At 29.7% G+C, this 26,095-nt stretch overlaps 1 protein-coding gene and 1 long non-coding RNA gene across 3 annotated transcripts; both read left to right on the forward strand.

The window, feature by feature from the left end:
- The first annotated feature begins 1,813 nt into the window (after positions 1-1,813).
- Positions 1,814-5,320, forward strand: LOC146951558 (transcription factor bHLH19-like). The gene is made up of 4 exons (XM_085747576.1): positions 1,814-1,881; positions 1,974-2,369; positions 2,884-3,261; positions 5,145-5,320. The coding sequence occupies exons 1-4, from the start codon at positions 1,840-1,842 to the stop codon at positions 5,229-5,231; spliced, it is 903 nt and encodes a 300-aa protein (XP_085603702.1). The 5' UTR covers positions 1,814-1,839; the 3' UTR covers positions 5,232-5,320.
- A 12,316-nt stretch (positions 5,321-17,636) lies between these two features.
- Positions 17,637-18,707, forward strand: LOC146951559 (uncharacterized). Of its 2 annotated transcripts, XR_015025513.1 has the most exons (3): positions 17,637-18,078; positions 18,204-18,244; positions 18,337-18,707. It is a non-coding gene; the product is annotated as an uncharacterized LOC146951559 (long non-coding RNA). The 2 variants fall into 2 exon arrangements; XR_015025512.1 differs by having other exon boundaries at positions 17,637-18,244.
- The last annotated feature ends 7,388 nt before the right edge of the window (positions 18,708-26,095 follow it).

The following is a 26,095-nucleotide window of genomic DNA, read 5'->3' on the forward strand; positions in this document are numbered from 1 at the left end:
ATTAACAAGGGTTTCTATATTGAAAACCAATTAATCTAAGAGTATGACAATATTAAATCTCTTGAGAACAGTTTTGTCTTATTGTTGTTCGACTTGGTTTAAGATATTAGTCTATGCAACTACATTTAAAACATATCAGGTTCACACAAAAAATCAAAACTGCATAAAAAAATGTATAGAAAGGTACTTGTGTGTAATTCTGACACACAGGAAAGGATAATGAAGCTGTGGCATATAGAAATTTACCGTAAATAAGAAGAAAAAAAGCAAAATATAGGATAAACGTTGTCTATTTTTTGGAATAATAAATCCCACGTGTTTTTATCAAGCAAAATATAGGAATAATAAACACAACTTACATGTGACTAAATTTGGAAAGCAAGAAAATACAATAAATATCGAAGCAAGATTGATGGAAAATTGTTGCATAATGACATTACAGATAAGGTAACACATTCACATCAACTTTTGTTTTGGAGCAACACATTCACATTTAGTGAACACTCATACTTATTAGTGCAATGTCACGTGGGTAAACAAAAAAATCTTAGAGACGACCATAAGTACGTGTAGACTGTAGATTCATTAATGTCTCTCCTTTTTCTTTGTTTTTTGACGCAAAATGTCTCTCCAGACCTTTCTATGTCATTATACTCTATATTAACGGAAAAAAATACTCCATATTAACGACAAAAAGTCAATATCTTATCTAAAAAAAGAAAAACAATCATTAATAATTAAGGACCATTAAAAAATTAAGTGGATTAAACTAACTCACTTGAGTTGGTTTGGTGGAGTTGTCTTGTGACTTTGAAATGTACTTCTCCATAAAATCTTAATTTCGACTATCACAAATTTAATTTGAATAGACTAGTTTAGCTTCTTAAAAAATAAAATTGAGGATGGTTTAATATAATATGAATCTACACCTAAAAAAAATCTAGTCTAAGTGTGAAAATACTATTTTTAATAAATTTTAATAACATATTATTTTTATTTATTGTTTTTTTATTAATAATCGTAAAAGTCTGTCTTTAAACCATTTTTTAGAGAGACTCATATTAGACACATAAAAATATAACACTATCACTATCTTAAATTATGTCATTTTATAAACAAATTGTCACAAATTACAAGTCACTTTATAATATTATAGAGTCACTCGGTAAAAAAAAATTTGTCATAAATTACAAAAGACTTGAGAATTAATATTTTTTTTTAAAACTAAGGTCTTGTTTAGATAAACAACTTATACATATGTTTATTGTATAAGAGCATACATCATAAGCTCTTATATTAAATAAGGTTTTTACGTTTGAATATCTACACTAAAAAGTACTTAAATAAATTAAAGTATTTGGATGTGTCATTACAAAAACATTATAAAATGTTGATATAATTTTAATTTAAAAAAAAATTATAGAATCAAACCACCACTACATAAATGATTTTGAGAAAATATGATCCGTAGAACTTGAACGAGTTTTGCATAATGAAAGGTAAAGATAAACATATGATAGTAGATAAGCCTACATATGTTAAAATAAATCAATCTAAATGTTCCTTAAGGACTTTAGTAATTTTTTTTAGTCTCTTTAACGTGTGACTCTTGGATACTCTTTAAACATTTTAAATTAAGTAATTATTTTTTAAATATCAAAGTTTTTAATTTTTAATGCACTTTATTACACAAACTTTCATAAAAAATTACCATTTAAAGTCCTTAATTAATGTCCGAAAGCACCGGTTAACATTCTTTTTTTAAGGGTTTAGTTATTTATCACTTGATTTATATTCATTTGACTGGAGAGTCTCTCTCATATCCAGCACTTTCTAATCATGGAGCAGTTCACATGGGAAAATATTTGGCCTCTTCATACGGTAATGCAACCTAGCTAGATACATAATTGTTATATACTCATAGTAAGTTCCAGCATCAATTGATACATATTTTTCATACAATTGTTATACAGGATATGGATTGGCTAGAATCGATGTGCCACCAAGATGGTGAATTCCTTGGCGACTACATGGCACAACAACCATCTATAGTAGCCGGAGCCGCCACCGCTGCCACGAAGATTGCAAGCTCGCCGGAGCTGCTTCCTAGCACTAGCATTCTCTCTTCTAATAATTCCATAGCCACAATACCAGGGAAGTCCAAACCACCTTATTACCCTAAAAAGAGGACTTCCTCAAATATAAGCTTTGAATCAAAAGCAAATGGCAAAGGATTAGCCAAAGAAGAGAAGATCAATACTAGAAGCAAATCAAAGACTCTATTTCACACACTGGCAGAGAGGAGAAGGAGACTTGAACTCGCACATAAATTCACAGAGCTTTCATCTATAATTCCTCGCTCAACGAAGGTAATAAACTCAACAAATTATTTAGACTCAATTTTTACCCCCCTTGCATTAATTAATACATTTCAGTGCTTTGATTTGAATTACATACATACTGAATCAAATCAAAACACATGATGTAATAAAACAAATCAAAACAAAACAAATGATGTAATAAAACAAATCAAAACAAAGCATTCATCATAGTTTTTTTATATTATTTATTTTGAATATAAATATACTCCTATATTAACTTTTTAGGGAAAAAAAGAGAATTTTTTGGAAAATATGTTAAAAACTTATAGTGAACGAATTCACAAAATTCAAAGTAGTAGTAATAAATCTCGACCGTCCATCTATGATTCAATGAATCTTAATACACAATCCAGATCTCGGTAGTTTCACACAATGTGAAATCTCAATCGTTCTTTTACAATCAGGCCGTAACTGCGTCCACATACTAACTCATGAGTTAAATCCAAATTGTGTTATTGACTCGAATTTAATGGTTTCTGCATATGTATTTCCTTTTCGACAGACAGACAAGGCCTCTATAGTTCAAGGCGCTATCAATTACGTGGAAAAACTTCAAAAAAGAGTGATGGAGTTAGAAGTACAACAAAACAAGAGAGGCAAAGAACCAATAATACTTCACAATAAGGAAAATTATTGTGGAGTTCGACCTACCACATCTAGTGAAATGAATCTTGACAATTATCTTAGACCAAATGAATTGCTTCCTGATATCAAAGTGAAAGTGTCGGAGAATAATATACTCATTTACATCAATTGTGAGAAGGAAAATGGCATTCAACTCAAAATATTGGACATGCTTCAAAATCTTCATTTGTTTGTCACCAGCACCAGCGTATTGCCGTTTGGCAATTCAACTCTTGGCATTACTATCATCGCTCAGGTATGCATCTCTAAACTTTAATGCCCTACTTTAACACTACATCAAAACTAATTATGAACATTTTCTTTGACAAATTGTACTAATTATAAACATGCATGAGAAATGTAGTTTTTGCTATAACTTTTATAAAAATAAAAAATAAAATAAAACATTTGTTTAATAGTCATGATACGATAGGATGGTGGGATTTAGTATGGGAAAGGAGAGTTGTTTCCCACCATGTGAAAGTTAATGTTAGCCATCAGATCAAGTAAAGAACACAATCTTATCATACACTCTCAACACTAGATTATTTTGTCCCTATCTTCCACCACCATCACTCCTTCATACCAACCAACCCCACCAGCAACAACACCATCAAAATCTTTGTCCCAACTCTCCTTCCCTTCACAGCAAAATCAAATCCAAATCAAGTAAAACCATGTTACGAACATGTTATGAACAACCATTTTTCTTTGATTTTTTTTCTTCCTAATGAAATACCAAACTCTTTTCTTCAATTCCTTAATCATCTTCTTATTCTTCACCCACTCTCTTTATAACAAAATACCAATTTTGTGAAATTACTTTCTTTCTCTTTGTTTTATCCTTTTTATTTTTATTGAAAAATAGATCCAGAAAACAGGAAGCTAGATGCAGTCCCAAAATTCATCATCGCTTCTGTCTTTAACTCCTTCCATTCATCTCAAAGCTTCAAAATTTCAAACACAACCACATAAACTATAACCTATCCAGATCCACTGAAAATGGGGATAAATTCTTTGAGAATTTTTTTTCAGTGGGCAAATGGTGAAGGAAATAAAATAACACCTGATAACAAAGAATGGAGAAAAAAATTCAATAATTGAACAAATCATAGAAATTAAAATAAAATAAAATTGTGGCTTCATGTTCTTAGGGCAACACATGATGTGAAATTGAAAGAAGAAAAAAAAACTGCGAATTCATGCTGTGATACCGTCAAGCACCCATTTTATTTTAATTTCATGTTCTGGGTTATTAAGTTTTGATTTCCGAAAGTGTTGAGAGAGATGGTGGTGGAAGATGGTGACAAAAAAATTCTAGTGTTGAAGGTGTATAATAAGATTGTGTATCTAATGGCTAACATTGACTTTCTCTTGGTGGGAAACAACTATGCTTTCCCATGCTAAATTCCACATAGATTAGTGTAAGATAGAATATAAAAATAGATATAATATGATATATATATATATATATATATATATATATATATATATATATATATATATATATATATATAGACATGGTAAGTCTAATCGTATCTTATGTTTGATGTACAATAAAAATAAACTTAAATATTATATATTATTTTATTTGTAGATTTTAGATAAACTAAGTATTGATATGAGATACATTATTATATGTAAATGAAAAAGCTATCATTGTGGAAAAGTTATATTGAATTTTTTTAAAATGAAACGAAATTTCTTAATTTTAATAATAATAGTAATAATATAATAAATTTACTAAAAAATAATAATAATAATAATAATTTTATTTTAAGAATTAAATATTTTTATTCCAATAGAATTTAAAAGAGCCAAAATTCATTGTGATAAAATTATATATAAATATGAATATATAATTTATAGGAATATAATTTTAATATAATAAATATTATTATATTTTTAAAAAAGTTATATTTAAATTATACTTTATAAAAGTAAATGATAATTTTTTTTATCATATCTAACTGGATTCTAGAAAAATAAAAAATCATTGGTAACATAATTTTCTTCTAAGAAAAAAAAAAGAATTTCATTCATAAAGTCATCCATATTAGAGGTAGATAAACCCCGTACAAAGTTGAGTGCTGACACAACGGTAGGCATGTCTCTGATTGTGAGTATGTGTATGTGTAGATGGGTGATGCATACAGGATGACGATGATGGATCTAGCGGATAACATAAGGAAACTGTTGGTGAATGGCGCAAATCGTCGAACATGATATCATGTTATTCGTGTATGAATATACGAATTTGATTTGTCAAAATACTTTTTACTTGATTCAATAAATGGAAGTATCTATTAAGGATAGCTCAATATTCAACGGAAGTATTCCAATGCCTTTTGGCTTGGTTAAATAGTGGTCTTAAACTCTTGTTAGAATGAAACTTATCATCATCATTAAGAAAATATTGAAAAGTGCCTTTTAGAGCATCCACAATAGAGACCTTCAATTTTGAGGTCTTAAATGGGTCCCACATGGGCACATCACTTTTTAATAATTTTTTAATAATAGTACTTAATAGGTACTCAACCAACCCAATGGAGATCCTCTAACAAAGGGTCTAATAGGGTCCCACAAATATTATTTAATAGCCATAAAAATTATTATTTTAATAAAAAGTTATGTGAGCCCATTTAAGAATGAGGGTTTTAAGTTAGACCTTTGGATTTTTTAATACATCCAATTTTTTTTTCCACAATGGGAGTACCGATTAGGTATCAGGTCTTAAATGGTGAAGACCTCACCATTGTAGATGCTCTTAGAGACTTGTTATGGAAACAAATATAAATATTTTGACTTGAAGGGGTGTATCCAACCTTTTTGAAGTTTTTTTTTTCTTTTTCCCGTGAGTTTAATTCAGTTGGTAAGGATATTGCATAATTTATGCAGAGGCCGGGGTTCGAACCTTTTTGAAGTTTAAAATTGTCATCTCTAATTAAAAAATTACTGTAATTCGTGCATGATTTTGTTATTTATACTATTACTAGTATAGACACCCGTGCCAAGCACGGGCTAGAATTTCGTCGTAATTAAAACATTGGATGAAGATGTATTATTCTCATTTATGTGGTTGCTCTATGTCTAATGAGTAGATTAACACCATTGCTGGCTCTTTCCATAAGGTCCAATGATGGTATTATAACTCGGTTCGACTTTGCGAATGAAGCATGGGTGAATCCCAGTGACAAATGTCGGTTGCGGAGAGTCTTATACTTAAGTGAGATATGGTGATGTGTTGACTGTGAGCTAAAGTTACACATTGGATGTGAGAGTAGATGTTGAGCAACATATAAGTGATATGATCCATATACATAATTTCTTAAGGTTTAGGTTAAGATGTGGTGTCAAACTCACGTGTGTGGATTATCTTTGTATGTTGAGATGATCAAACTCAATGTAGGATTATGCGAAAATCACAATATTGTTATCAACCGGTTTTTTAGTTTTTGGATGTCATTTGTTTATTTTCATCTTAAAGTTTAGTTTTTATATGACATTCTCTTCCATATGTTTTTTTTTTCCATTCAACATCTATTATTTCAATTTATTCACTTTTGGACTTTTGTGGCATGTGAAAATGGTAAATTGTCGATGTGTTATGTTGAGTTGACAAAAATATATATTTATTAGACAATTTAAAATCATGTAACGTTTTCCTTAAAAAAAATCATGTGATGTTTGTTTAATTGAATCAAATTTTTTGGTAAAATAATTACCCAAAAATCTCGGACTCCTTCGACCAACCCATCAAATAACCAGCAACTCACACTATTCTCTATACTCTCACAAAAAAAAATGCACAATACTTTTTTTCTTACGCCTATCTTCCCTTGTGTTTTAATTCCTTTTATGATTTTTTTTTTTTTGCTTTTAATTTTCTTTATTTTTTCTCATGGAAGAAAGAAACATAAACCCCTCTCCATGAAACCACCGCCAACCAAACTTTTTGAACATTTTGTGATTTCAATTGACCATATTTAAATATGTCATGTAATCACGGAGGTGGATAGTTGAATGATAATTTATCAAGTGTGTATTAAAGTTCTGTATTGGATGGAATAATAGATTTTGAACATCATATAAGTGAGATGACTCCTGATGCCTAAAGGTTTTGAACGAAGATATGATATCAATCTCACTTGTGAGGTTTCTCTTAATCTAAGATGGTGATCAAACTCTATGCATAATCCCCTAGAAGTCCCAAAATCATGATGAACTGTTTTGTTAGTTTCTATATGTCATTTGTTTAACTTTTTTATCTTAAATTTTAGTTATTGAATTTCATTCACGTTCATTGTTTTTTTATTCAGCATTCCTTATTTCAAATTCTTTGACTTTGCTCTTTTGTGAATTCTGATAATGAAAAAAGATAAATGTATTATTTTGAGTTTACAAAAATATATACCTATTAGAAATTTTAAAATGATGTGACTTTTTTTAATTGAGTCTATTTTTCGTAAAGTAATTACCCCAAAATCTCCTAATCCTTCAACATACCTACAAAATTGCAAGCAACTCAATCCATTTGCTATACTTTAAAGGTTAAAGCTCACACCCCTTACTTGTTTTCCTTACCATCTATCTCATGTAAAAAATTCCTTTTTCATGTTAGGTCTCAGTTTGTCCTTATAATTTGGATGTCACCATATTACACATGCAAAAAGTCTCACATTTAAGAGAGATGTTAATGTGTCATATGTGAGTTAAAGTTTCACATTGAATTCAATGGTCGATGGTGAGAAAAATATAAGTGAGATAACTTATGTACATAATGTCTTAAGATTTTAGATGAAGATGTGGTGTGAATCTTACTTTTGTGGTTGATCTTAGCCTAAACTAATTATATAAAAAAAAAAACAAATAGGCTCCCTCAGAAGACACAATATTATGATGAACTATTTAGTTAGTTTTGGATATCATTTATTAAATTTTTTTCATCTTAAAATTTATAGCTTAGGGATGTCATTTGCTTTGATGCTGTTTTTTTTATTCAATATCTATTATTTCAAACCATTTTACTTTTAGTCTTTGGTGGGATCTAAGAATTGAAAAATGTAGAAGTGTTATGCTGAGTGGAAAAAAATACATGCTCATAAGCTTATTAGATATTTTAAGTCAATATGCGGTGTCAATCTCCATTGTGTGATTGTTCTTTGCATAATATGAGGATCAAACACAATATAGGCTCCCTGTGTCGTCCCGACATTAAGATTGTTGGTGTTTAGATGTCATTTGTTTATTTATTTTTTAACTTAAATATAGTTTTTGGATGTCATTCGCTCTCATGCCATTTTTTATTCAACCTTTATCATTTAAAATTACTTTACATTTGGTCTTTAGTGGGATGTTACAATGGAAAAATGCAGATGTGTTATGTTAGTTGACAAAGCACATGCTTATTAGACATTTGAAAATGACGTGACGCTTTGTTAATTAAGTCTAATTTTTTGGTAAAATAATTACCCAAAAATCTTCAACCCCTTCAACAAACCCATATAATTTCCAGCAACTCAGTTAATTCCCAATAATTTTTCGGATAAAGCATACTACATATATTTTTTTCCCTAATCATTTTTATCATGTTCAAATTCTTTTTTCGTATTCTATTTTTTTCCTTTTAATTTCCTTTCTCTATTATCATGAAATAAATAAACATAAATTTGTCAGCATGAAATCACTATCAAGTGTGGATAGTCACACACTTGATTAACATATGTTAATGTATCAAGTGTGAGTTGACGTTTTACATTGGATAAAATAGTAGATTTTGAACAACATATAAATGAGATGACACATAGACTTTTTTTTTGTGAAGGAAACACATAGACTTAATGACTTACGATTTTTTGTGAAGATGTGGTGTGGCAATCTCACTTATATGGTTGCTTTTGACCTAATATGGTGATCTAACTCAATGTAGGCTCATCTGAAAGTCTGAACATTATCCCAAAATTATGATAAACTACTTTGTTAGGTATTGGATGACATTTGTTAATTTTTTATTTTAAATTTTAGTTATTGGTTGTTATTCACTTTCATGCTATATCTTTTATTTAACCTCTATTATTTCAAATTCATTCACTTTTGATCTTTGGTTGGATTTGACAATAAAAAATTGCATGTGTTTTGCTAATTTGACAAAATAAAGGGTTGTTGTATTTATTATTAAAACAATGTGACATTATTTATTTAGTTTAATTTTTTGGTAAAATATATACTAAAAAATTTCGAACTCCTTCAACAAACTCGTAAATCAACAGGAATTCACTCTATTCTATATACTCTCATAGACAAAGCACAAACTTTTCTTTTTTTTCTTATCATCTCTCTCATGTTTGAATTGCTTTTTTGTCTTCTATCTTTTTCTAATTTACTTTCTCTCTTCTCATGAATGAAAAGAATAAAAACATTCATCCATTAAATCACCACCAACCCACTTTTATAGCATGTTATGTTTTCTCTAATCTTATTTGGTTATGTTACCAGATTACAAATGTACAAAGTCTCACACGTAAAGGAGATATGTTAATATGTCATATATGAGTTAAAACTTCATATTGGATGCAAGAGTATATAAATGAGATGACTTATATACCTAGTGCGTTAAAGATTAGGACGGAGATGTGGTGTCAATTTTCATCTTTGTGGTTACTCTTAGCCTAATGTTATTATCCATGAGAAGACTTTTGGTATTTGCTGGAAAGTAACCGTGGAAAAATATTGATGTGTTACTTGAGCTGATAAATTACATATTTATTTAACATTTTTTTTGGTTACAATTTATTTAACATTTTAAATGATGTGATATAATTAAGTAAAAAAGAAATGGTAAAAAGAAACGTCATATTAAACATTCCCTTAATTAAGGGGTGTGATCGTAAAAAGAAGTGGTATACTTATTCAGTCATTTAAATTGAAAATAAATCATATTTACATCAAATTGAAGAAAATATCTATATTTACGATGATGTGTATTATTTATTTTTTTATGAACGATGATGTATATATACTTGTTAGTAAGCATTCCATTAAAATTCACCAAAAGAAAAATATTCTTGTTGGTGGACATATTCAAAACTACCAAATACATTTGAAAAAAAATAAAAGAATATATTTTGCATTGCGGATGTTTTTCTCACAAAGAAAACTTGTTCTTTTTAATTTATTTATTTTTTATAAGTGAAAGTTTAGTGAGTCAGACTCCAAGGGCTCATCTGAATTAGGATAGATTTTGAGATTTATTGAGCTCTAATCGAGATACTTACGTACCAGCCATCAAGAAGTTTTCACGTTAGCAGTAAAAGCTAAACTCACGACAATTGAACCAAATCTTCATTGAGCAAGAATATATGTTTTTGATACTAAATGGGAGAAATCCATAAATTGAAAGTTGAATTAAGAAAACATGTTAGTACCACTTGAAAGACATTTATTTAACAAATTAGTAATCACCCACAATTAACATATATCGGCATAACTTGACCCAAAAAAAAAAAAAACAAATATAGACATAATTGATTTTTTGTGTAAATGTTGATATAAAAACATTTAATTTAGAATGGTACCAAAATCATCATGGACAATTTTAAATATTTATTTGAATATTTTGTTTTATAAAAATGAAATATCATAGCATGAAATGAGGTAGGAAATGAGAGACCGCCATGTGTACTTTATATGTAATGTAAGACAAATGTTTATTATAAAGATAAAGATAAAAATATAAAGATATGTAGTATGATTGAGAATGTGCTTATATTGTCGATATATGTTGATTTAGTTGATAATAAATTGACTCCAGCCCCCATTAAAGTGTGAGTACGATTCTTAATACCAGCGTTAGGACATCCTCGATGGATAATACATTGTAATCTCTTTTTGATTCTTGAGGTTTTCTCTTTGGACTCAACTCACCTAAATAAAGAGAGATATGACCAAAAAAAAATCTCACCTAAATAAAATTATTAAAAAAAAAACGAATATGTTTTTTTAGCGGAAAAGATAGTTTGTTTATATGAGTAAAAAAAGGAACATACTTGTATGGTGCGCTTTTTTCTTGTGCTATTTTTTATTGTTATAAAAACATTAAAATATATTACTTTCCAACTTTTATTCTGATGATATATAATTCAATGCAAGGTTTTTCCTAAATAATTCTTTTTCCATTTGGAAAATACGTACACTTGATTTTATCAATGTCTATGATTGGCAAAAAAACTGTGAAGACCAAATGTTGATTGCAATTAAATTGAAGAAATCAAATAAGAAAAAGGGACAATAACCTTTACCGGTTTTCATGGAAAATAATTTTATTTCTTTTGCATAATGAGGAATGCTAGTAACACACATTTTAATATACATTTTTTAACACACTCTTTTGATTGGTTAAAACTCACTTGAGTTCCACCAAATTTATATGGGTCTCACATGATTTGGTGGAACTCGTGCGAATTGCAATCAATAAAAAAGGTATGTTGAAAAGTGTCTGTTGCTATCATTTCTCTTTTTATAATACTACCTTTATAGAGGTTTTGAAAGCTCATTTCATTCATTTTTATAGATAGTATACGATTTTTTTCTTAAATGTCTAGGCCTTTCATATTCTATACTACTTTTTTGGGTTCAAACATGCATATTCATTCGTTAGCAGTAACAAAAAAAATTAAAAATTTCGTTAGCAAAAAAAAAACATGCATATTCATTCAATAATAATAAATGGTTTTAGCAAAGAGCATATACATTAATATACACGGTTTTGATTATATATATATATTTTTTTTTTTTTTGCATTTACTATTATTTTGTTGCATACATTGATATACCATAAAAAAAACTTGTAATATTCGGAAAAAAAAAGAAAGAATATTGTAGATAAATGCTAATTTTTTTTTTTTACATCTTGTTCCTTTTTAAAGTGTTTGAATCTGTTTGGCTTGGAAATTATCATTGACATATGTTAACATTTGAATGACTTATAATATAAGTGATGACACATATAAAGTACACAAATGTCTTTTTCAATTATTCATAACACATTCATAATAATATCCTTCATTTATTTGGTCAAACAAATAGCTTCCATATTTATCTTGCATGATTGATGCATTTATGTGCATCATTAATCATTTAGTAACAAAAGACATTTATCTTGCATGATTGATACATTTATGTGTATCATTTATCTTGTTATTCATAGACTTGTTTAAAAATATAGTGGAAAAAATCTAATATGTTTTTTTGTTGTTGGGGTTAACCCTCCAGTCCCAGAGGAAAAGGATTCGGGTAATTCGAGCAAAGAGGAAATTAAAGTCTTAACAAAAATTAATTTTCTTAAATAATTCATTTTTAGTAGAACTCATTAACCACTTTGAGTCCAATTAATTGTTTCAAATTTACAATTGTTTAACACAATATTGGAGTTTTCTAAAAATGGTTGCTTTTTTGTACTTGTGTAAATAACAAATGATCAAGTTTATCAAAGCCTCATTCTTTAAAAAAAAAAAGTTTATCAAAGCCTCCAAATAGATTGTACTACCTCTTTAAGATCGAAAATAATGTTGTGATGAAAAAACTAATCCGAACAAAATAAAAGTATTATACATATAAATGACATAATAAGAAACACCAAATCAATATCTGAACTGAACTATCTGAAGGTACACTATTCACTCCGCATAATTTCATTTTTGTGTTAAATTAAAAAATTTGTTTGTAGTCATGTTTCGTTGTTTGATAAGATCCAAGATTTGTAGCGCAACACCAAAGTAGACATTTCCTTCCTTCAAATCATTCTCAAATTTATAGATCATATTTCTTCATACAATAGCATGAATTTTTTTACCCTGAAAATGCAAATAGTTAATTAGAAGAAGAAAAAAAAGGAACTGGATAAAAAAAATGAAGGAAAACTAAATACAGAATTTTCACACCTACATGCTATAACAAAAAGCACATAAATACAACCACAATGAAAAACAATCATAAAAAGTATACTCGAAACCTAAATTATGGGCACAAAATGTCTTTTATTTTATGAGAGGAAGATGGTAGATGAAGATAATGAAAAACAAATTGTCTATATATAGGAAAAAAATCATGTCAAGATCAATTTTGATTGGCTCATAAAAAATAAATGAGTCATGATCTATTTTGATTGGTTAAGAAAAAAAATTATGAGTCATGATCCATTCTAATTGGTTGATAAAAACATTAAATGCAATGGATACATAATACATAATTAAGTCAACTTTCTTGATCAAAGGTCTAATGCATTGCAAAAAATTTGTTTGTGGAACATTAAATGCTAGAAGCAAAATGAGGCGCCACGTGTAATTATGCTCATAGAAGTATCCTTTTGTATTATATAAAGATGTAAAGACAACTTCTAAGTTAACTAACATTTAACTACTTTTATTTAAAAATAAAAAAATCTTGACTATTTTTAATTTCAGTCGAACTCTTTTTTGTTACTAATTTATCCCCCAACAATTCCATTCTTTTTAAAGTTTAAATTTAATTCAAATCTACACTATAATTATAAATAAAAAAAAGGTTAATTATGTTTTTGGTCCCTACAAAATTGCGACCGTGTAAGTTTAGTCCTTACTTAATTTTAATAGCATTTTTAATCCCTACAAAAAAAAAATTTACTTATAATTTTAGTCCCTGCTAAAATAAATTTTGTTTAATTATCATTAAACTCTTAAATTTTTTAACGATTCTTTTTATACAAGTTTAGAACACTATGAAAGGTTCATTTACTAAAATCTATAATTTTTTAACATGAAATAAATTAAATATGAATTTTTTAAAACGACAAAAGTTTAAGATATAAGTAACAAAAATATGGACGTAGAAATCAAATTTTTGCGATATTTTTTTCGGAGGACCTTTTAATAATGTTCTTAACACGCCTGTAAAAAATTGTTGAAAAACTTAAGAGTTTAAGCATAAATTAAACAAATTTGGATTGAGTAAGGACTAATATTGAGTGCAGAAATTTTTTGTAGGGATTAAAAATGCTATTAAAATTAAGTAAGGACTAAACTTACAAGGTCGCAATTTTGTAGGGACCTAAAACATAATTAACCCTAAAAAAAAGGTTACATATGTTTTTGGTCGCTATAAAATTGAGACCTTTTAAGTTTAGTCCTTACTTAATTTTAATAGTTCTTTAAATCCCTAAAAAAAAATTCTGCATTCAGTATTAGTCCCTACTCAATTCAAATCTGTTTAATTTATGCTTAAACTCTTGAGTTTTTGAACAGTTTTTTGCAGACGAGTTAAGAACATTATTAAAAGTTCCTCTGCAAAAAATTGTCGCAAAATTTTATTTCTACGTCCAGATTTTGTTAATTTTATCTTTAACTTTTGTCGTTTTAAAAAATTCATATTTAATTCGTTTCATGTTAAAAAATTCTAAATTTTAGTAAATGAACCTTTCATAGTGTTCTAAACTTGTCTAAAAAAAATCGTTCAAAAATTTAAGAGTTTAAGGATAATTAAACAAACTATGTTGTACCAGAGACTAAAATTAGAAATAATTTTTTTTTGTATGGAGTAAAAAACCTATTAAAATTAAGTAAGGACTAAACTTAGAAGTTCCTAAGTTTATAGGGACCAAAAACATGTTTAACCCTAAAAAAAATAAACTACTCTTATTAATTGTGCACGATTATTAAGGAAATGATTAATTGTGTTGATTTTGATTGTAAAATTAGTACACCCTCCGGTCACAAATATAAGCAAAAATTCATATTTTAGATACATTCAATAAATGATGTATGTGGTCTTCATTGTAGACAACATACATCATTTATTGAATGAATATAAAATATGAATTTTTGCTTATATTTGTGACCGGAGGGTGTATCATTCACTAAAACACTCTTATTAATTGTAGTTAGTGGAGTAGTTAAGTTAGATGAAATTCAATAAATAATGGTATAATAAAGGGGAAAATAATAAATGTTGCATTGATATTCTAAAATGACAATTATTTTGTGAAAAATAAAAAAAAAATGATAAAAAGACAATTATTGTGAGACGGATGGAGTAATTGAATTAAAGTATATGATCAAACATGTATATTGTAAACAAAAACAAAAAAAACATGTATACAATGAAATATAATAAAGGCTAAAATATGGTTTTGGTCTCTGCAAATATGTCTAATTTTGGTTTTAATCCCTGTAAAAAAATTATAGTTCTTGGTCCCTCTAAATATGCCTCGTTTTGATTTTGCAGGGATTAAAACCAAAACGAGGCATATTTACATGCACTAAAACCATATTTTAGCCTATAATAAAAAATAAGATACACCGTTACATTAGTGTCTATCTTTCCATTGAGTATTATTATAGGTATTGATATAGGATTATTATTGTCATTCATCTACGTGGGTCCGCTAACGGGTCGAATTTTATTTTCATAATAATTATTATTATCTTCCGTTGGGTATTATCTACGTGGGTCCGCTAACGGGTCGAATTTTATTTTCATAATAATTATTATTATCTTCCGTTGGGTATTATTAGTTTTAGGGAAATGTTAACCGGTGCCCCCGGGGCACTGGTTAAGGATATGAAAAAGGAAATTATATAGTAGTTAATGCATTGAAATTGTGTAATTAATTTATAATAAAGTCAAAAACAGTTTCCTTTTATGGTAATAATTCCCTTTTATGGTATGCTTAACCAGTGCCCCGAGGGCACCGGTTAGCAGGACCCTTATTTTTATTCAATGGTCTAATTTTATTTTCTCTTTTCTGTCCGTCTCTCCACTTCTTATTATATAGGAGTACTAATAAGATGATTAAAGTTATGCTAACTTGTGTCTTTAGAACATATGTTAAGGATTCCATAAATGGTAAAATTTATTACGAATCATTAATTTTCAATCTCTAAAAGAATAAATTGGCACAATTTCCTAAACAAAGTTTCCACTTTAGGTTTCTTAACATGTGTTAAGTATACAAGTTAGTATTCCCTTTATTATTATTTATTACTCCCTCCATTCCGGATTATTTGTTCATTTCACACATATTAAGAATAATGTATAAAAGAAGGAGAGAGAGAGAGAGAGAGAGAGAGAGAGAGAGAGAGAGAGAGAGAGAGAGAGAGAGAGAGAGAGAGAGAGAGAGAGAGAGAGAGAGAGAGAGAGAGAGAGAGAGAGAGAGAGTTTTAAGTGCTATTGTTAAGTATTGGTGCATTTTTTACTATCATAAATGTAAAGTGAAATATATTGAATTATGAGTGAAGAAAGTAGTATTAATTAGAGTTATAAAGGGAAAAAAAAAGTAATTAATATTGTATTGAAAAGTGAAATGGTTCAGTTATTCTTGACTTTTTTTTTGCAAATGAATCGATTATTATGAGAAGAAGTGATTATTATTATTATTATTATTATTATTATTATTATTATTATTATTATTATTATTATTATTATTATTATTATTATTATTATGTTAACTTGTGCTCTAAGGACATAGTATGTTAAGCAACTCAAAAAAAGCAACTTTACATCGAAAAATATAATATATTAATTTTTAGGCAAATGTTAACTTGTGCCCTGTAAGACACATGTTAAGGAGCTCTTTATAGAAATATACGCCTTAAAAGTCGTGTAGTCAACTTCTAAAAAATTAAAATATCATGTTTTTCAATACAAACTTGCTTTTTTTGGATTCTTTAATATGTGCCCTTAGGACACAAGTTAACATGACCCTAACTTTTAAAAAGTTGAATGCAAACTTTTTATGCATAAAGTCATTGAAGGCACAAATTAACATTTACGTATTTTATTTATTTATGCCTGTCCCGCCAACTGGCTTGTACTATATGGCTCGACAACAATATTGGTCCCTTTTTCGATAACGTAGTTGTCATGTTCTTGAAAGTTGCATCACAATCCTAACTTCTTTAACATAGACCGTGCGTTAAATATCATCACCACACCCATTAAAAACTACACGTTCTAATACTGCTCATTTTAGTAAGAAAATGATAATAAGTGTTCTTGCAGTACTTATTTAGAAATTAAGTGAAGAAACTTCTTTTTAGAAATTGTGTATTTAATACATTAAAACTTCAAAAAGAAATTTTTTTACATAAATTTTTTAAATTACCACTACTAGAAACTGTCGAATTTCCTGCGGATTTTCCTGCGCTAAATAATCCGCAGGAATACCTGAGGATTTATCTGAGGATTTCGTTACACTGACAACGTTTCCTGCGGATTTGGTAACCGCAAGAATATCCGCAGGTAACTATAACTTTTGATGCTGCTTTACATGCGGAAGATTTCGGACCACTCTTCCTGCGGATTTAGTAAATTTTTAATTTTTTAGTTTTTTCATGAAATATTTTGGGTATCTTATTTTTTTCTCTCCTTATATAGTGAACATGATTTAAGTCCAAATTCAACGTCAAACTATTTTTGAAGTGTGACCAAACGTTCATCGTTGAAGCTCCGATCCAAACGTTCTTTGTTCATCGGCGATTAGATCCAAACCTTCTCAACTCGTTGAAGCTCGTTTCTCGCCACTCCTTGAAGCTACAATTTCCTTTATTGTTCGTCGCATCTGATTCCTTCATCGTTCTCGTCAATTCCTTCAACGTCTTCTATTATGCCAAATCTTAGGTTCAATTTGCTCTTAAACTCCATTAATTTGTTTTGATTTCGTTTTGTTTTTAAGTTGTTACTAGTTTTGATACTTTGACTTTGTTAATGATATTTGTTAAACCTTTTGTGCCATGGACTGTTAATAAATCTAATGTTAAAGTGCAGTGCAATCATAAGAATGAATATATCAATATTAGGGCTGCTATGATGTGTATGCACTCATCATTTTGAAATTGTATCCGTTTAACAAATATTGTACATTACAAGTGTATGTAGAACAGAAAGTGAGAAGCGGTTATGACTGGAATATATCAATATTAGGGCTGCTATGACATGTAATATTGAAGTTCAAGCAACGGTTGAGGTAAAGGGCTTCTGAACGTTGGCGACTGACTCACGGTGGTGGGAGAGAGCTTGAAGCGGTAACACAATCAGCTTTTTGGTATATTGCTACTGCGATTTTTTTGAAGCTTTGTGGTTTTGATAATGTTACAGTATTTGTGCTTTAGTGTTTACTATGGTTGTCATGAATCTTGTGATTGACTTTTGATTTCATGTGTCACACAGCCATGTTGCCAGATGAAATGGGCCTTGGCAAAACAGTTCAGGTGTGTTCTTTTTTTTTTCTGTTCATTTCTCTAATTTTGTTTGTAAGATTTAACATTTTAGAGTAAGATATGTCATATGTTTTTGCTTTTAGGCAATCTATTACAACCTGCTGCTAAAGAATGACAGATTGTAAGCACTCTTCGAGTGAGTGTATACTCCTTAGAGGGAAGAGAGTTTCATGGAGGGGAAGAGAGAGTTTCATGGAGGAGAAGAGAGTTTTCTTATCAAAAATAGCTTTAGGTGGAAAAATCTGATGTTTGTTGCTTGAAATGCGAACCAACACTTGATGCTTACAGGGACACCTCTTCAAAATGATCTACATGTATGTATAACTTAGTGTTGTGTGGCTGTTTCAAGTTACCAAACAAATCACTGGAATATTTTATGATAGCAACTTTGAATCTGTAAGCCACTAAGGTGGTGTTAGTGTAAACATTCTATTGAAATTTCAGTGTTTTTGAAGGTTGTGCCTATGATTATTGACAAGGTTGTATAGTACAAGTAGTTTGTTATGTGTTTGCTCACATAGACTTTGATTTGTCCTAGTTGATAAAATCCTATTGTAAAGTCAATTAAAAGGTTTTTAATAAATAATTTATATTATATTTTCATTGTTCTGCAATGCAATGAAATGCTCAACATTTTTTAAAATATAAATCCATTTCCTGAGGATTTACCTGGGGAACACTGGTTCCTGCGGATTTTCCTGTGCCGTTTGCTGCGGAAGTACCCGCCGATATGTTCCAGAAAACATACAAACGGGCAGGTTATCTCTAGAATAACTGCCCGAATTTTCCTGCGGAATTTCCTTGGAAAATATCCGTAGGAAAGTTTCCTGCGGTTTCCAAAATCCTAAGGAAACAATTACCCACGAAGGTTATACCTGGGAACCTAAATCCTTGGCAAAATCCGCAGGAAACAGGTTTCCTGCAGAAATTTCACCCAAATTCGCAGGTAATTCCACAGGAAAATAGAGAGTTTCTAGTAGTGTACTCTCTTAAAACATTTGTTAGCGTAACCCATTTTAGTATTAGCTTATCACATTCACAACCATAGTACCATTATTTATTATGTAATTAAATATGGAGAATGCTCTTCTGTAAAAAATAAAATAAAAAGGAAAATAAATGCTTCATGTAATATCCATTTGCCACATTGGCCTTTTCATTCTCTGTCATAGTGATAACGATGTAATATATAGTGTGACGTGAATATCAGGTCATATATAAGGCACTAGTCCCTAGTTACTGGGCAGCACTTGTGTGACATAGAGTTGGGTGACATTGGTGACATTGGCCAATCACAATGTCACAATGCTTGTGAAAGAGAGAGAAACACAAACATTGTGATATTGTGACTGGTCATTGTCACCAATGTCACCCAACTCTATGTCACCCAAGTGCTATCCCTAGTTACTGCACTACCCCAACATAATAAATACCACACCCTACGTACCTACCAGAGGACGCATTCGATATGTAGATGATAATCATTTTATGGTTAAGTATTTTTTTGAAAAAAAATTTAAGGTTAAGTATTGTTTACACCTAATAATGATGGCTATTGGTCCCTCAAATATTATGCTTTTGTTAGCCAACTTAGTCCTCTCTATTACATTTTCGTAAAAAATACTAGTAAGTAATGTATGTGTGTGTCATGTGTGATGTGGCATTCTCATTCCTATTCAAATTTGGAGAAAGAAAATGAAAAGAGAGAAATTGAAAGAGAGCGAAAGGGAGAAGATGAATGCATACTCATGAATCAGTGATCAAAATTTGTTGAAACCTGATGATGACATGAAAGATGATTGGTAGTCAATTTCCAAGGTTTAGTTTACTCTATTACTTCTTATTCTTTTTGTTGTTTTAGGTTTATAGTTGACGATCAGTGTAGTTTTCGGGTTAGATTCAATGCTAATATAGAACCAAAATTTGTGTGCCCAAATTTGACTTTTTATTTGTATGTGATGGTCTGTATTCAGGGCTGACCTAAGGGTAAGGCCACCAAAGTCCCTTGCTTTAGGCCCCCCAACAAAAAAAAATCATTAGCGTTTCACAAACAAAAAGACCTCATATTATAATATAAAAGGCCTCATATATTCAACTTTGCTTTAGGTCCCACTTATTTTTAAAAATTATTAGGCCGGCCCTGTCTGTATCTATTTCATGATTTTTTTTTTTTTTTTATAGCAATGGTCCATTTTTTATGTTTGTGCATAACATTTTATTAGAGGTTGCTATTTTTGGATTTTTAAGTAATGGAGTGTAGATTTAAGTGCGTGGTACACCACGGGGGTGGGGATTTAGTCAATTTCATCGCACTCACTGACTACAATGGCATAGAGACAAATTGGTTTTGTGACCCAAAATTTTGGTCATATTTTAAAGTGCTCCATAGACAAAACCTCCTTCTCCTCACTACCTCTTCATGTCGCCTCACCTCTTGCAACACAAACAACAAAAGGTCCCTCCACAATTGTGAAGAGAAGAATTCATCAGTACTGATTTTAAATTAATAAGGTTAAAAGCAGATGTCTGAACATGTACTCTAGCAAAGTCGAGACGAGACTGTTGCTATTTTCACTCATCTACATGAACAAAACAACATGTAGCCTTTGAAACCATGCAAAAGATATTCCACTAATTTGCAAACCATGCATGCATGCGACGTGGACAACAGATTCCATTCCACTAAAGAATCAAACCAAAAATCAAAAATATCATTAGCTTCCTCCAAGACCACCTTTAAAGTCGTCACTTTCGATCGAGTTGATGAAGAAATTAATCCCTCCACCCTTAGGAATTATCTTAATCAACATTAAGCCAACACCCATAAATGTATGCTGAACAATATAAATTGGAACAATTTTAAGCTTTACTCCAACCAAACCCCTCCTTACGAGGATACATCTTCCCTATCTGATATATAGTGAATTTCATCCAAATCACTAACGTTGAGATTTTTTTCCCACCAACTGATGTGGTTGTGCATCCCTATTATGAGGACACGCCGCTTCAGCATTAGAAATAACATCTTTCATCGCACGATTCTGAAAACAAACATCATCAACTTCCCCCTTCTACTTCCCAAACCTTGCCTCATACGCCCATGTTCTAAACTTGCCAAACCAATCATTACGAATGGCTTGAATCATCTTAGCTGAATCCTTCACATTCTTGAATCTGACAAACCCAAACCTGACCATTGTGATTGATCGTTTATTTGCAAACACGGCTTCCATCGCCCGTAGAGGATCAAAACCTTCACAAGCAGCTAGCCTTGGCAGTTGTGAAATAGAAGTTAGACATTTCCTTTTCAACGTTAAAATTCTGAGCAAGTTATTCACATTCTTTATCCCATCAACCATCATTAGTTGAAACACTTGTTTTTGCCATATCCGTACCAAGAAAAGTGCCAGGTACTTGTTTTGCTAAATCCAATCCATGATTAACATAAGCTTATACTATACTCCATAATCATTTATGCTGCTTTCATATAGAAGCATACCCTTGCTGCCAGTTAAAGTAATAAGCCACCTCGACACATTATTTTACCTAAACAAAAAAGGTTCTATAACTTAACAATGGCTACAGAAATCACCGTCCTCCTATTAGATCATCGAAACCAGCACAATCGCCGTCCTCCTGCAGAAAATAATCACGCCTGCACCCTAAATTAACTTCCTTAGATCAAATACATTGCAAACAAGGAAGTGGATGAATTTTCTTTTGGGTGTTGATCCGTCTATATATGGCGCTCTTTGTTATGTTGTTTCAGTCTTGTCGTTTTTGTTTGTCTTGTGTAAGGACTTGGTTATTAATAGAATTTTGTCGTTAAAAAAAAAAGAAGTGGATTCATCCACCAATTTGAAAAGATCCGAGGTTCTTATTCCTACCTTCCCTACAAATGAGCCAAGACCAAGACAACTGTTTAGTATGATCAACCACCTCCATAATTATTTTTTTGAAAGACACCTCCATAATATGGATGACACTACTATTAAAAAAGTATATTAATTCTTTCCAACAAAATACTTCAAGCCATCGCTAGTCAAATTAAATATGAAACCTTTCGCTTTTAAAAAAAAATTGAAACTTTTCGGTTATTTCATTGAAATATTACATAAAATATGAAATTTGTTTTTATCACAAACGCATGCCTCATGAATATGCAGTTAAATGAGCAAAAAATTGGGTGGACCATATATCTATACTGTATATAAAAAAGGAAAAATCTTAGGTACAATTGTTTAGGTGCTTTTCGTATGGTTCTTAACTAAATTCACCATGATTTCCTTAAATCCATAATTTTCTTAAAGTTTGTTATATCCAAAAAAGATGTATTTTTAGTTAAGAACCATACGAAAAGTACATAAAGAATTGTACCTAAGTTTTGTCCTATAAAAAAAATAATTTCTTTCAGCTCTTTTGGGCTGACTTTTTCTCTTTCCAAAAATGCCTTCAATTTTCAATACAAATAACACATGTAACAAATAGATAAGAATAAATTTAAGGGTCTTGTTAACGAGTGCCCCGGGGCACTCTTTAAGCATTCCTAATAAGGAAATTATTCTTTAAAAAAAGTAAAGATTTCGATTTCCAAAACAATAAATGCACAAACTTTCATAAAATCTTACTACTTTAGGTGCTTAAAGAGTGCCCCGGGAGCACTCGTTAACATTTCCCTAAATTTAAATATTAAAAAAATGTAACAAACACGATATAATATATATATGTCTGTTTTTTTTTTATCATTTATCATTTAAAAAGTGTAACAAACTAGATGAATATATTTATACTTACTTTTTTATTATTTCAATTATACCCTTAAACAATTTTTTCTATAATAAAGATCGTTGTTGGTGTCATTAAAAAAAGAGAATTTAGATTTTTTTTTAGTTATATTGTTGGTGTCATTGAAATAAATAATTATGATTAGTTTGGTTTGTATAACTTGAAAGCAACAAACATTTATATTTTTAGTTTTAATCCCAATCAAAATTTCATAAAATAACACCGTTAATAATTTTCAAACGTTAGCGTAATTAAAAGAGCGGAAAGACGAGCACGCCTTCTTTTCGCTGGTATAAATATCATAATCATATTTGAGGTACCGCAACCAACTAACTGCAGACATTTTTTTACATATATTTAGAAATTAAAAGTTACGAGGTACCGTAACTAACTAACTGCAGATTTTTTTATTTTTTTTTACAAATATTAAGAAAAGTTAGTAGCGTGCCTAATGTGTGTATTTTGTGTATGATCATAAAATTAGTAGCGGTTAGTAACTGAGGATATATTTGAAAAAACTATAATAAATGTATTCAGTAATTTACATTGGAGCTTGTATTTAGGACAAAATTCTTTTCTTCCACTGTTCCACAAATACTAATAATAAGAGATAGATATAGTACAATCTTTCCTTCCTTATATATATATATATATATATATATATATATATATATATATATATATATATATATATATATATATATATATATATATATAGGGTTATGTTACAAGACACCCTTTGGTGGTGTCTTTTATCAAGCAACACCTTAAGGTGTGATTTTCACTTTTTAGTTATAACTTTGCTAAAAGACACCTTCATAAAAGTAAGTTGGTGTCTTTTCGCAAAAGCTCATAGAGTAACTTGATAAAAGACACCTTCACAAAAGGTGTCTTCTATCATAACCCATATATATATATATATATATATATATAGTACAATCATAATCTAACTATTTTAATGTGATTTTTTTGTCAAGTAGTCTAGTGGTTGGAGCTCACACATTTTAAATGTGAAGAAATGGGATGTCCGACGTTCAAACTCCGGCTCATGCGTATAATATGCAATGTCCCTACCAACCGAGCTAAGCTCACGGAAACCGATTCATTAACTAGTTAAATTCAAATAATCTACACATATATATAGAGACACCAAATAATCTTTTTTCTAGGTTGGTTTTGGTGTTTGTGGGTGATTTTTACCCCCTTCGTTCACATTTATAAGCAAAAATCAACTTTTTAGATTAATTGAATAATTATTGCATCTGGTCACATTTATAGACCATGTACATTAGTCATTCAATGAATCTAAAAAGTTACTTTTTGCTTATATATGCGACCGGAGGGAGTAATTAGTTTGTCGATGATAGTTTCAATAGATCTCCAACTGCTATATATGCTATATATTTATCTTTTTGGTTGTTCAATTACGTCATAATATTCATGTTCTTTAAAGAAAGCTTAGGGTGAGTTTTATTATGTGATAATCGAATAGTGTAGTCCATATACTATGATTAGGAAGACCCTACTCATAGTTAGCCACCGACCTTTTATGTTACACTTCTTTGTATTGGTGATTTGATTATAAATGAAATTTCTTGAGTTTGTTTCTTTGAAATAAAATGTCGGGTGTGGCTACTGCATACATGCTAACAAGGGGCTTTGCCTTTGACTACATCCAAACTCTTTTTAGTATGTTTATAATTTCTTTTATTTATAAACAATATAGTATAAAATTTCACATTCCCCTAAAAATAAAAATATAAAATTTCACATTATAATTGAAATTTTTATTTTGTAGTTCCTCCGTCTTAAATTGTAAATCTTTATATTTTTTCCTATCATACCCTTACTATTTACTATTCACTCTTCTTTTAATATTTTTCCAATACTATTAATAAATGATAATTTTATAAAACTACTCATTATATTTCATTGTTATACAAAATTAAATACATTACATATTTTATATAAAATTGTCAAAACGACTTATGGTTTGCACCGGAGAGAATATTTTATAATATGTGTATAAGCTCTCATTTTTTGATCAAACATATGTTGTGTATATAGGAAAAATGCAGTTATATTATGCAATATAGGGATTTTGCCATATAAGTATAGAAAGAAACAAAGCAATGTTGTATATTTTTAATTATTATATTTGAAAAGTTAAATAAAACCAAGTCTATCCAAAATTAAGCTTTACACGTTTTTATATATCAGTTCCGAAATAAACTAATCTTGACTTGGTTTTCTTTCTTAGTCAATCAAGCCTTGCATATATTTCTCAACTGAAAAATGGTTTTATCATGTGGCTAGTTTTATGAAATATGTGGCACTAATTATATGCCTTTGACGTTGTCTATAATGGGTGGTTAATCAACTTTGTTTTTACTCAGGTAACTCAGCCATCATTTCTATATAGATAAGACAAAGCATACTTGCTACAAACATATATGGACCCGCATATACTATACACGCCTATACTCTCTCACTTCATATTTTTATGTGCACAATTATTTTCTCTCATCTAAAATATCGAGTTTTTGGGTTACATCTCCTATTATCTCTAAGATAAATTTGACCTGTTTCTGGGTTATATCTCCTATTATTTTTATGATAAATTTGACTTGTTCTGACACCTTCGGTTATGATTCATATCGGGGAAGGACATGTTGTATCCTATGAGGATACGCGCTTATGAGACGGATAAAATCCTCAACGACTGCGACTATGTCACGCCACAGGTTACATAATAGTGTGTTGTTTTGCAGGTTTCCTCTATTTTAATTTGTAATGATTTTGATAGAACCGTGTCGACAACTAAATTTGATAAGTTCCTTATACTTTATTTTCCTTTATTATTAGTCATATTTATTTGTTATGATATTTTTCCTTTAATTTCTTATATGTGATAATTTCCAGTTTCAATATTCCAACAAGCAAGACTCATGGAAAAACTGTCTCTATTCAGAAATAGCAAACGCCCGTTCATGAAACTAACTAAATTTGGAAAGCAAGAAGAAGAAAAAAAATAATCACAATGGTTACACACCTGTT

Source organism: Medicago sativa, chromosome 2 (genome assembly GCF_051527215.1).
Source record: "Medicago sativa cultivar Bolivia chromosome 2, Bolivia_mono, whole genome shotgun sequence".
NCBI lineage: Eukaryota > Viridiplantae > Streptophyta > Magnoliopsida > Fabales > Fabaceae > Medicago > Medicago sativa.